The sequence below is a fragment of the Oncorhynchus keta genome, chromosome 10 (assembly GCF_023373465.1).
Source record: "Oncorhynchus keta strain PuntledgeMale-10-30-2019 chromosome 10, Oket_V2, whole genome shotgun sequence".
NCBI lineage: Eukaryota > Metazoa > Chordata > Actinopteri > Salmoniformes > Salmonidae > Oncorhynchus > Oncorhynchus keta.
Window position 1 is genome coordinate 60,533,068 of NC_068430.1, and position 13,205 is coordinate 60,546,272.

At 42.2% G+C, this 13,205-nt stretch overlaps 1 protein-coding gene across 5 annotated transcripts in view; it reads left to right on the forward strand.

Annotated features, from left to right (window-relative positions):
- The window catches only part of ttbk1a (tau tubulin kinase 1a), a 47,691-nt gene extending 36,968 nt beyond the window's left edge, over positions 1-10,723 (forward strand). For all 5 annotated transcript variants that reach the window (XM_035778872.2, XM_035778875.2, XM_035778874.2 and 2 more), the window contains 2 exons: positions 7,383-8,872; positions 9,198-10,723. In XM_035778872.2, the coding sequence (XP_035634765.1) occupies positions 7,383-8,872; positions 9,198-9,627 (1,920 nt within the window). In that variant the 3' untranslated portion in view covers positions 9,628-10,723. The remainder of the gene's footprint in view (positions 1-7,382; positions 8,873-9,197) is intronic.
- The last annotated feature ends 2,482 nt before the right edge of the window (positions 10,724-13,205 follow it).

Sequence of the window (13,205 nt, forward strand, 5' to 3'; positions counted from 1 at the left end):
TATTCTGTGTCATGTTTTATGACAAGCTTTATCATGGTTGACTTCAATGTACTGTACAGATGTACGATCTTAATTTGATCACTCTTTTGTTGCTGAGAATTTAAACTTGTTATGTCTGAGTTTTTAAAAAAGGCTTTGACATTTCAGACTTGAATTCTCTAACAAAAAATGTATCAACCCCTACAAAAATGTCCATTCATTATAATGCACATAATTTCGATGTCCTGTTGCTGCAGGATTATATTCATGCTATAGCAAACGGACTAAAAGGAAGATCCTACATCTGTACTGTATTTCCATTATGGCTACTATGACTACAATGGCATTTCGAACTATAGAAATTAGAGGCAGCATCAGTTGTCCCATACATATAACTTTAGTGTAATTCTATATGGTTCTCTTTGGCTTGGGGTATTGAAAATGTAATATCACTCACTGTACCAGTGTCCAAATCATTAATTGTTATAACAGGTCATGGCAGTTTATGACAACTTACTGTAGCCACAGTAACACGATTCGCTGGGTATGATGCAGGAAATGGTGAAAACTACTTTCATATAACTGTTCTTAATTCAGTTATGTGACATAGCATTTAATGGTGTGCTACACTACATGACAAAGTATGTGGACACCTGCTCGTCGAACATCTCATTCCAAAATCATGTGCATTAATATGTAGTTGGTCCCCCCTTTGCTGCTACAACAGCCTCCACTAGATGTTGGAACATTGCTGCGGGGACTTGCTTCCATTCAGCCACATGAGCATTAGTGAGGTCGGGCACTGATGTTGGGTGATTAGGCCTGGCTCATCGGCATTCCAATTCATCCCAAAGGTGATGGGTTTGAGGTCAGGGCTCTGTGCAGGCCAGTCAAGTTCTTCCAGACTGAAGAACTGACTGATCTCAACAAACCATTTCTGTAAAGACCTCGCTTTGTGCACGGCATTGTCATGCACGGGCATTCCCCAAACTGTTGCCCCAAAGTTGGAAGAACAAATGGTTTGGAATGCCATTGTATGCTGTAGCATTAAGATTTTTCTTCACTGGAACTAAGGGGCTTAGCCCGAACCATGAAAAGCCCCAGGCCATTATTCCTCCTCCACCAAACATTACAATTGGCAGTATGCATACGGGCAGGTAGCATTCTCCTGGCCAAACCCAAATGTATCCATCAGGCTGCCAGATGGTGAAGCGTGATTCATCACTCCAGAGAACGTGTTTCCACTGCTCCAGAGTCCAATGGCGGTGAGCTGTACACCACTCCAACCAACGCTTGGCATTGTGCATGGTGATCTTAGGCTTGTGTGTGGCTGCTCGGCCATGGAAACCCATTTCATTAAGCTCCCAACTAACTTTTATTGTACTGACGTTGCTTCCAGCTTCAGCTCACCCTAGTAGTTATTTCACAATTGTCTGAAGTTCGTTTGGTCATGAAATCGTGAAATCACATCACTTTGGTCGTGAAATCACATCACTGTCTGGAATCGGTAGCAAAGCTGCTATGTGTGGATTTTGACGGAGGAAAACTTGCACATTTTAAGTTCTACCCAGAGAGACTGGATTTCCTGCTGTAGATAGAAGTTGCCTCTAACCACAGATCTAGGATAAGATCACCCCAACCCTGAATCCTATCCTTAACCATAAGCAGGGTAGACCCTGGATCAGTGGTTAGGGTGTACTATGCAAACAGCTGTTTTATGAATTGAAATCTGGTTCCAAAGTATTTCAGGCACTTACAGTTTAAGCTCCATAGAATGACCTCTCTGCCATTGCATTGGCTCAGCACTTAAACTCTATCATTGTTATAGATAGATAATGCCAGGGTTTGGATTGCACTGAGGGGGCTTTGCGTTATCTATCTTCCTGCAGAATAGCATAAACCATTCATTCAAGTAGCCAGAGTTAGCCAAAAATGCCATTGGAATTCTGTGGGTTTTGGTGTGTGTATTTTTGCAGTGAAGTAAGCTACATACTGTATCAGGATCGACTGTTGTTTGTGACAGTATGTTTGTGTAGATAAGTCATCAACATAGCACTTTCTCCATTGTTGTCCTTTGAGTACTGTACCTCACTATTGCACTTTATTAAGGATTTAACAGGAGAACTTGGTTACTGTTGGGCCCAGGTAGAAAATATTGATGCAAAAGATGAGAAACGCAATAAAAAAAGGGTGCTTAGGGGGAAAAATGTTACGCCATTTTGAAGAAAAAAGTTGAGGAACGGACGAGGATTGGTTATTTCCACACTCATTTTATGCCACTCTCTCTCCATCCCCAACCAATGAGGTTTCAGACACATAAGTGGGTAGCATTTCTGATGTAAAGGGCATGCACTGTTGATGTAGCCAAGTGCAATGTACAGTATAGAAATGAATTGTATAGAATTGCACCTCAGCTTAGAAATACTTGACCCGTGACATCACAGGCTTCACGCTGCACTGTAAGCTGATTTTTGTTACACGCCAATGTTTTTTGGATGTCTTTTCAACATTTTAATGAACATTTTATGCTGTTATTTTACTGATATCTTGTAATAACCATGTATCTCTTGGCTTTGTGTTCCCTGTTTTGCTGAAACCATTGTGAAGAGGAACGATACTACTGTATTTCTGAAATGGCATAACCACATACAGCCTTCTTATTTGGTCTTCTCAATGAGTAGGATCTTATGTTTTCTTTTATGATTGCTTTTGTGAATGCGCTAAAGGGCTACGCTTACAGAAATATGCACCATTTTTACTTTTGCCAAGTTTTGCATTTAAGATGTTTGCATTTACTTAACAGCACTAAGAAGCAAGCAACCATCCCTCTCTGAATGTCGCCTCTGTCTCTGATTTAGAAAAAATAACTGTTCCGTCAGATCATTTCTCACTGCTTGGTTAGACGATTTTCAGCAAATCATGCTTGTCGTTTTGTGTATAGCATCATGTAACGAGCACTACTCAGTGAATGTACTGAGAGTGCAAGCTGCTAACTCCAAACTTAATTTTGCACACATGCAAATTGTTCCTTGACATTATTGTCAATGATATTAAAAAAATATTGTTTTTGTACTTTTTTGTCCGTTCTCGGCAAAACAAATCTCGCCATAATACTCTCAAACAAAACAGGATGTCGAATGTTATCACTGAACTCTGAAAATAACGCAGGCAATTTTGAAATGTACTTGCAGAGAAATTGGATTGTGCAAGACTGTTTTCATACTTCTAACATTATTTGCACAATATATAATAATATCAAACCTCTGGCTGTAAATGTATAGTACGGTCATTCTATGAAATGAAGGCCGTTTGCGTCCCTTTAGTATTTTAAGTAGAAATTGTACACCAATGGGCGTCCCGAGTGGCACAGTGGCCTAAGGCACTGCATCGCAGTGCTTTAGGCGTCACTACAGACCTGGGTTCGATCCCAGGCTGTGTTACAGCCATCACCCCCCCAACAAGATTTAGATGCAAGTGGCTGTTCCACTGGTTGTCATAGGTGTTTGCACCAATTTGTAAGTCGCTCTGGATAAGAGCGTCTGCTAAATGACTTAAATGTAAATGTAAATGTAAATGAGACAGATGAGGCGGCCTACAATTGGCCCAGCGTCGTCCGGGTTAGGGGAGGGTTTGGCCGGCCGTGATTTCCTTGTCCCATCGCGCTCTAGTGACTCCTTGTGGCGGGCCGGATGCCTGCAAGCTGACCTCGGTTGCCAACTGGACTCTGTTTCCTCCCGCACATTGGTGCGGAAGGCTTCCGGGTTAAGCGAGCAGTGTGTCAAGAAGCAGTGCGGCTTGGCAGGGTCGTGTTTCGGAGGATGCATGGCTCTTGACCTTAGCCTCTCTTGAGTCCGTAGTGGAGTTGCAGCGATGGGACAAGACTGTAACTACCAATTGGGGGTAAAAGTACAAAATAAAATAATAATAATAATTGTGCACCAATATTGAATTCTAAAAGCCTGTTATATTCAATGAAGTACCATTTAATATAGCCAACATGGACAATTCAATAAATCTGTTTTTATAATATGAATAAAGACTTGCTAAAGTGCCAGAATTTTGAAAGATCCCATCTCAAGTTTTTCAGAGTTTTGGAAGATTTTAACCAACTTAACCCCAAAAATTCCAAAGTCTTCATCATTGTAATGCTATAGTTACGTTGTTGCTTTGACAAGTCATTTCTGAAAGATGATTATATATTTCATGTGATTAGTGATTCATTTACATCTGTCCCTCATTTTAAGGTCAACCCTGTTAACCAAACTCTCGTTTTGATATGGTGAAACTATTAATTCTTAATTCTAGAAGTCAAATCATAGTGTGAAAGCAGGTGAGCTGATTCTGATCATTTTGGCAATTCTCTGGTGTTTTGTGTTGGAAACCTGAGGGTGTCGAGCAAAACACGTCAACCCTTTTATAAAATAGGTGAAATCAAAAGTTTTGTTTGACCAAGGTATACTACTCAAAGGGCACCCAATTGCTGGAACAACCCAGTGATTTTTCGGTGAGTTCTTTATAATACCACAGGTAAAGGGATAGTCCCAGTCGGTATTAGATAGAACGTACCGGCCTCACTCACCTGTGGGGAAACCACCTGTGGTTACCCCATTGGCTCACAGCAAAAACATTACCTTTTTCAAACACACTTTTCTTGTCTGCTTGTTTTAGTCAATTACAAAACTACATTTAAGAAAAGTACAATATGTCTAAAGATGACTTTTCAACATTGCCTGCGTTTCCACTGCTTAGAAAAAAACGTTATATTGTAGGTTTTTCCTCATGACTCTTTTCATGACGGTGTTAGGAGCCACGTGAGTGAGTGCTAGCTAGCTATCAACCGCAACATTAAGATAGCCAAGACCAACAACACAAACAAATGGACTATACAGCTACAAGTAGTGGTGGAGTTACAAACAGACTATATTTAACAAGCTAACTGTCTTACCTGTGAGGAAATGTTTTCCATATACACAGCTATGTGTAGCATACTTGGACACTGGCACCCCACATTTCATACTTGGACACTGGCACCCCACATTTCATACTTGGACACTGGCACCCCACATTTCATACTTGGACACTGGCACCCCACATTTCATACTTGGACACTGGCACCCCACATTTCATACTTGGACACTGGCACCCCACTTTTCCCATGCCAAATAGCTCTTCTCGCAGGCTTTTCCCTACGTGGAAGCATTGCGAACCATAGATCTGGATTTTACCTGGTTACATTGAACAACACAGCAGCTTTTCGGCATGTTTTGTTATTTCTGTATAACAAAAAATCAACAATGACGTTGGCTCTTTTACAATGGGGGTCAATTGGAAAGAATGTTTGTTTCCCCCAATTTGTGGGCGTGCAATTCCTTATTATGTGAATATTGACTCGGAGTATACTCACGGATCAATAATGTATTTCAAGGTGCAGCGAAGAAGGACTAGCATTTTCACAAAACTATGTACTTCGCACCTTCTTATTTTAATTTCTCAGATAAGTTAAACATATTCAGTTCACGTCACTGATACATGAGCATATCTTCCATATGTTCTGCATATCCTGCCCTATAGTCTAAAAAATGACTTGTTCCGCAAGGCTGGGTGTCCAACCTATTGTAAATGGATAGCAATATAAGTTGAGAAATCTGCTGCGAAATCCACAGGACATGGGCAGAGTGTCTTGTGAAATATTGTAAACTGTTTATTGTGGCCGAAATCCCTTTTAGCCATGGACTAAGAGTGATTGAAAATGCCATAGATGGGATACTTGTTTAACATATCACAACATTACACAAAGCCACTGTACTGTAAAGTACACTGTATGCTCAGAAAGCCCCTTAACCCTCAGCCTTTCAAGCTGAGTTAATATAAAAGCATGATGTGGTCTTGTATACAATTATTATCTTGAATTGCAGAGTTATATTTGTCAACGATAGCCTAGAATTTGAAAGTGTTTTCAGTCTATAAGTCTTAAGTGTTTAATGACTTGAATATTTTATGCATCTCCTTAAGGAAAATTGGCTGAAAATTAAGATGTACTGTAAAACTTAAATGAAATGCAGTCTCAAATAGCCGCCTGTACCTATTAATAGCCGGGCAACGGCACACATTTCAACAAAAAAACACCTGTTTCAAATGAACATTGGGTGTGTAAATGATAACACATTAGTGCAGGAAATTAATAAATGGAATAAAATGCGCCTGTTGTGTTCAGGGATGTAGGCTAGAGCTCTGCTACCCGACCTGAGCCTGATGGGCCTTGACATTATACATTGGGTTAGTGCTGGGTAGGGCCTGTTTTTTCATCAATAACTACGGTACGGGTAGGCCGCGGGGGTCACTAAATTGATCATTAACGTTTTGAAGCTGAGCTATTTGTCTCTGCTCTGCTGCACAGTACCTATCATGGTGTCAGAAGTGCTTCAACTTCGTCAAATATAAGACAAGAACATCGATCAGTGTGCAGGAGAGATTTTTGTCAAATCGTTGTAAATGACTGAGCATTCATCTTCATATTTGGAAACAGAGGGCTCATGAGATAGTAGAAGGTACTGTATGATATAATTGTGAAAGAAATAAGTAGTAGTCAGTATAACTGCAGTATTTGTCAAGCGTGATCCGTGAGTGTCTTTTAGATGTACGATATACTGTATATACATGTGTAAGCATTTTTTGTATCACAATACAATTGTACAGTCTGCTTGTAATATTTACAGGTAAAAAGCATGTATTTTAAACTTTTTGTAAATCAACAAAACGTATACATACATACATACATACATACATACATACATACATACATACATACATACATACATACATACATACATACATACATACATACATACAACTCAGTAAATGTTCAATTCCCAGTGGGCAAAACTGGATCAAATGATGTATTTTTAACTTTAAAACAGATTGAAAATATGTACTTTTAACCAGATTACCTACTGAGTTCTCAGTTAATCTGTAGTAGCATGCAAGATAGTTGGTTTTAGTGTGTATATACTACAGTACTGTATGTCAAATCTTTATGAAGGGAAACACTTGAAAATCACAAGATATTGGAGTGTCTCTCTAAAAGGGAATACTCTTCAATGCATTTTTGTGCCTTTTCTATCAATGTATGTAATCTAGACAATCTTTAAAAGCCTGTGTATAACCCAAAAAACATAAAATTGTTTGGGGAAACAATTTTGTCCCTCGTTTCGTTCTTTATGAAGTTATCTTAGATATGTTCACATTACATAATCTTGGGTGTTTTCCCAGTTTTGTCCTCATTTACATCATGTGACGTGAGCCATATCTTCCAAAATACTTATTGTTTTATATTTTTTGACAATATTTCCAGCATGTCTCTTGTTCCAAGTGCAAAAGTAATTATTTAATTGCATCTTTTGTAGGTGATCATGTCTCCAACTGAGCACAATGGCCTATCTCAGCCTTGTCCAGACTTCAGGACCAAGGGCCAGCTGGACAAGAAGGAGCATTTCCACATCCTTCCCCAGCTCCAGGTCAAGCGGGCCGACTTCCTCACCGTCATGCTGACCGGCTCCCTTCCTCAGCGGCGAACCTTCACAGCAGCTCTGCCGGCAGAGAACGAGGTCCAGGAGCCCCAGCGCCCGCGAGACGATGACGTGACCAAGAGTGAGTCGAACAGCGAGACCAGCCAAAAAAGCACAGAGCGGAGCCAGGATGGGGCCCCTAATACCCTCATGGCTGAGGATGGTCCCAGGGGACCCCGGGAACCCGCCACAGATGCTGACCCTGACTTGGAAGACGGCTCCAAGACCCTGGTTCTGTTCTCGCCGGGGGATACCCGGAAGTCTCCATCCACTGGGGGAGAACACGTCCTGCTGGAGGTTGACTTCGGGACGCCGTCTTCCTCTACCCCTAGGAACGATATGCCTCTGGTGGGTGCGGGCAGCCAGCCAGAGATCTCCTTCACACTGAGGTCAGACTTGAGGCCATCCACCCCAATCGCCCCCGCGTCTCCCCCCTTCACCAAAGTCGAGCGCACCTTTGTCCACATCGCCGAGACTTCCCACTCTAACGTCATGTCTTCCAGATGTCAGAACGCAAAGGAGAGCAGCGACCGCTGCAACCTCTCGGCCGTTACCCAGGAGACCTCACCATGGGAAGGAGACTCCCATGATCAGACTGTACATGTTGAACAGGGTGAGGAATCCCAGCGTCTTTCCAGAGTGCCCCAAGCCCATTCTATCCAAGACGTGACCCTGGAGAAGGGTGTCACTCGCACCAAACCAGACGACCGCCCACCGCTGGTTTTTGTTAAGTCCTTGGAGCCTGTCCCAGAAGCCATGTCGCCCATTCTGGAACACAAAACTCTCTCTGCAGATCCCAACAAGGGGGCATTGTCTACCGAAGGTGTTGCCGAGTCCAACGCTGGATTACCGTTTACTGCACTCAGGCAGAGGATCAAAAGCCGCATCCCGGTTCTACTGTCTGAAGAGGACACAGGCTCAGAGCGTTCAGCCTCACTCTCTGCCCGAGCGCGACTACGGAGGAGAGCCCGGCAACTGGACCTGGCACGCCTGGTGGTGCAGAAGCAGCAGGGCCGCTGGATGAGGCTACCCTCGGGGACATCCTCCTCGTTGTCCTCTGGCGATGGGAGGGCCTCCGAGACGCTCTCCACCACCGGCTCGGAGGAAGACACCCACGCCTCTGATGAGTCCCTGGCCAGGAGGAGCTCATGTCTGAAGGCCAGGGCAGGGGCTGGGGGGGACCAGAGCCATACGGAGTGGCGCAGCAGAATCCCTAGGCCCGTCACCCCCATCAAGAGGCCCTCGGGGCGGCTGGTGGCCGCCGTGGCCTCCCCTCTCGCGTTGCCAGGATCGGGCATTTGTAGAGATGCATCCACCTTTGGTAATGGGTAAGTAGTCTTCACAACATCATGTTTGCAAACATAACATTATAACATTGTATGGCTCATTGGTTACCACAGTAAATTAAAAGATCCTTGATTGTTTTACTATAATTTATGAAAACACTTCTTTACAGTGCCAAATATCAAGAGTTAGCCATTGCCAAAGACGGTCTGATTTCTGTCGTTTATGACCTAAACTTAATTTGATTGGTTGCCCGGTGTCATGTTCTTTAAAGTTTTGTTATGATTTTTGTAAAAACACTTAAATGATGACTCAACAAAGGTTTCCGGGAGGAAGAATTAACTCTTATTCCACTTATTCTCATTTCAGACTCCAAGTTCAGAAAATAGGACTGAGCACTCTCCCGACCCAGAGGCGGTCTAAACCTCTGCAGACTGGCTCCTCCTCTTCCTCCTCCTGTCCGAGGCCATGTCCTGTCTCCGCCCAGCCCTGCGGCAGCCCCCGCATGCCCCTGCGCTGCGTTTTCATGACCCGACGCAGCCTAAGCACCTCTCACTGCAGGACAGACAGCCCCTCCCCCCAACATGTCCGTCCAACTAGACAGCCCCTCTCTGTCCGGCCCACAACTGCCCCTCCACTCCGGCCCAGGGCTAATACTACTACCACCACCATGAAACAGGCCAACTCACAGGTCCGCTTTACCCAGGCGTTCACCGCTATGCCTGCCAGAAATCGAGCCAAATCCACAGGTCCTGCCAAAGCGAAACAAAGCAGAGAGGACAAGATGGCTACCTCGTGATAGTAAACAGATTCACTGGGATGAAACGCACACGCTTCTCTGTTGTCCTCAGAGAGACTCAATGCCTCAAAAAGCTCCAGGCCGACCCCAAAGTAAGACTGACGCGGTTTCCCATCTTTTTTCATCTTTCAATTACCTTCTTTGATTAAAATCATGTACCTCTACTAACTAGACCATGAAAACAACATTTGTTCCGTATTAGCACGGAACGATCTTCATGAGCTTCCAGTCAAAGAACTTGTAGTCAATGTCACTGAGGAGCGATGCTACCATGCTGCTATGTGTACGCTGTTCACTGGTGCATTGTATACATTTTCCTTTTGTTTCTGAGGTTGAACATTTCTTTAGGTTTGTGGATTTTGCATCCTATATGCAAGAAATGTATTTGAACAAAGTCGGTCATCATGACCCCTTTGCAAGTCAAGTTGCAATCTTTCTCAACACACAAACGTCTCACACTGATATACTAAGTTATCATCAACAATATCGAGCTCACTTTACATTGCATGGTATAGATATCACAAACACTTTTGATAAGTCGAATAATGTTAAGGAAATGTACGAAAGTCTCAATCTTCCAATGGTCTGACGCGATAACCAATTCTGATAGAATGCAAAGGCCAAAATCATTCCCAACTCTGGTCAGATGTGTTAAAAGAGGAAGGTTGGATTATGGGGTAAATTACTGCCGATATTAAGCGAATGCAGAAGTAATATTGCTGGCGTCCTTGTTAGCGTGTGACAATGGGCATGCGTTATATCATTCTATTTTTGGGGTATTTGATTATATTTACATTCCGAAGACGTGTATATAATATGATCATTTCTTGAAGAAGACATCTTTATTTTTTATCTTGTGAAAACAACCTGTATATTTTGCCTTTCCTCTGCTGTTGAACAACGTTGGCAAATATGCCTGTTTTTTTTACGCATGAGGAAAAATAAGGTTAACTTTGAACAATAGATACCTGCCTTTTAATGTTCTGACAATGAAATGAATGGTGGATCATTGGAACCCATGTTTTGTGTTTGTATTGGGTAAATGAAACCTACAATTGCAGGGCACTGAGCTAAAGTAAAATCCTGGTCATGTGGATTGACTATCTCCTGTTTCCTTTCTACACTGTTTGTCAGATACAACCATCGCCCCTAGAAAGGACTGCTTCTTGTTTTCCTCTTCTTCTAATCAGAGACTGATTCACCAGGTGAACACCAGGTGAGGGCAATAAAGTACTAGGTTGAAACAAAAAGTAGAAGTGGCACTGTACTGGAACTGAACCGTCCTGGGCAACTGAATAGGTCTGAAAGTTTTACTTATCAGGGTGAATTGACTCTGACACATTTTTTAAAGTGTTTTCACAAATGTAGGTCATTTTAATTTCAAGAGGTAAATTTACAGTACAGACATGTACAAAAATGTTTCGCACAGACACACACACACACATTTCTCCTCACAATGGTAAGTCCAGTCTCTCCCTAGTTTAGGGTCAGGCAGCTTTTCTAATTGTCTGTCTACAATCGTTAAGGCCAGGGGTGAAAATGTTTATTTTTTTTCCCATATCAGAATATTCCTGAGCAAGTACATAACCCACATTTGAATACTATTAATGCTATTAAATTCATATTTGATCCATCCCAACAGGAAGCAATAGATTACATAAATAATGCAAGTTATGCACATTAGGACTATGTTTCATTGCATTGCAGTGTAGTACTGTGCTGAGACTAATGGTCTCTTGGAGTTGCCCTTTAAATAATGTTATACATGCACTGAAAGCTGAGCCTATGAGTCCTGAGAGATATCCAGTAGAAGGGAGGCCTCCATTTCCCTTTCTCCCCGCCCCCTCTTGTTCAATGCAAGCATGTGAGATGGCATATGGTCTCTCCCTCCCTACCACGAGGCTGTGAGATGTCTCCCTGAGGTTGATGTATTGTAAAAAAGTTCAATCAAAAAAATATTAAATCCAAAATGATTATGAGGTAAGGCGTGGTGGACTAGTGAGTATGTTTACATCCACAATATGACATTAGGGCGAGTAAGATGTTGACATGTCTATCTTAACCAGCGTCATGACATTAGGACATGTAAACACCTTAATCGGCGTTCCAGCGGTATATTTGATTTGCACATGTGCTAGCACCAGAAGTGTGAGCCTCCCTCTTTAGTGTGAGTGAAGTGAGTTCGGAAAAACTGAAAGTATGCTTCTTTGAAATATTTTTCACATACAAAAGGTATGTGAACTCAGAATCAAATGGGTTTCCCAAAAATAACATGGTCACGGTGGTTATTTTGATTGGCGATTTTTCGACAGTCATCAAAGTCCCATCAAGTAGCCTGATTTAAGATGGTTCCATGTAAACAGGATTATTAGCGAAATCCTTGATCTTGCAAAGCATGTAAACGTATTAATCAAACTACTAGTGTATGTAGTGAGTGTATGTAAACGTACCAAGTGAGAGCAGAGAGAGGTCATATGATGATTTACGTCAATGAAAATCTAAATACCGGAATACAGGACTTGAATGAATGAACTTGAGAAATATTGTTGGCTGGGTTAGCTAATAAGCCAACGATACTGGAGAGTTGGCAGTGCTGTATCATGTTGACCAGAGGGTATCCTACAAAGCAAGCTAGATCTACTCAGGGTTTTCTAAAGCTTCACATTCCAACCCAGGCTTCATCCATACTACAACTGTGGATGTTGCTCGTTCGCCTGCCGCTATTTCTAGCAGACTTGTAACTGCGCGTGTATGTAGCACATGGTTAGTCAAGCGCCGAACTCTAAACTGAGACAATGCTGAAACATCAATCCATCGGCGAGTCAGTGAAACATTTTCATTTGTGCCGAAATCAAAATGAAAGGTTTTTTTGTCAAGCAAATAATGCGTTGACCAGTTATCCCGAGATGAACTCAGCGTTGACCAAAGTTACTTCTCTAACTCCTCAAATCACCCACGCTTGCTAAATAAATACTGTAGGAAGGTGGCTTTGGGTGTTGTGCACGGCCCACGATTTCCGTGAATCTGATTGGTCAAGACATGCAAAGACCCCGCAGCAGCACTCCCATGTGAAGGACAGATCATCTGTCTGAGTTGACAAATCGGTTAAAAAACTGAAATTTGCCCCTCTTTTTAATGCTTTGCGTCAATATATTTTATTTAACGAAATAAAAAGTGGTGTGGCAAATGTCGCCTCGCACATTTTCCTGCAGCCCTGACTTAGCTTGGAGACAACAAAGAATGATAAAGATCAAGGAGAGTGAATAGTGAGATCGTAACAAGATTTTACGTTAAAGTTCAAGTTCAAGTTTGAAAAAGAAGCAGTCTATATGAGTTTCAGTCTTACTGTATGATGGCTTCCTCCATAACACTTTCTAGAAATGCTAGTGGTTATAGACAAATCTGAAAAAACATAGTTGCTGGTTTAATAAAGTACATGAAAAAACAGAAAGGCCTGCACACTGAATATGCACCTAAATACCACCTTAAAATACAATGTTTTGATCCAGGTGATCTTCATCAGGTCAAACAAAATGCAAGTGTACATATACATTATCATATATTATAAACTGGTTGGT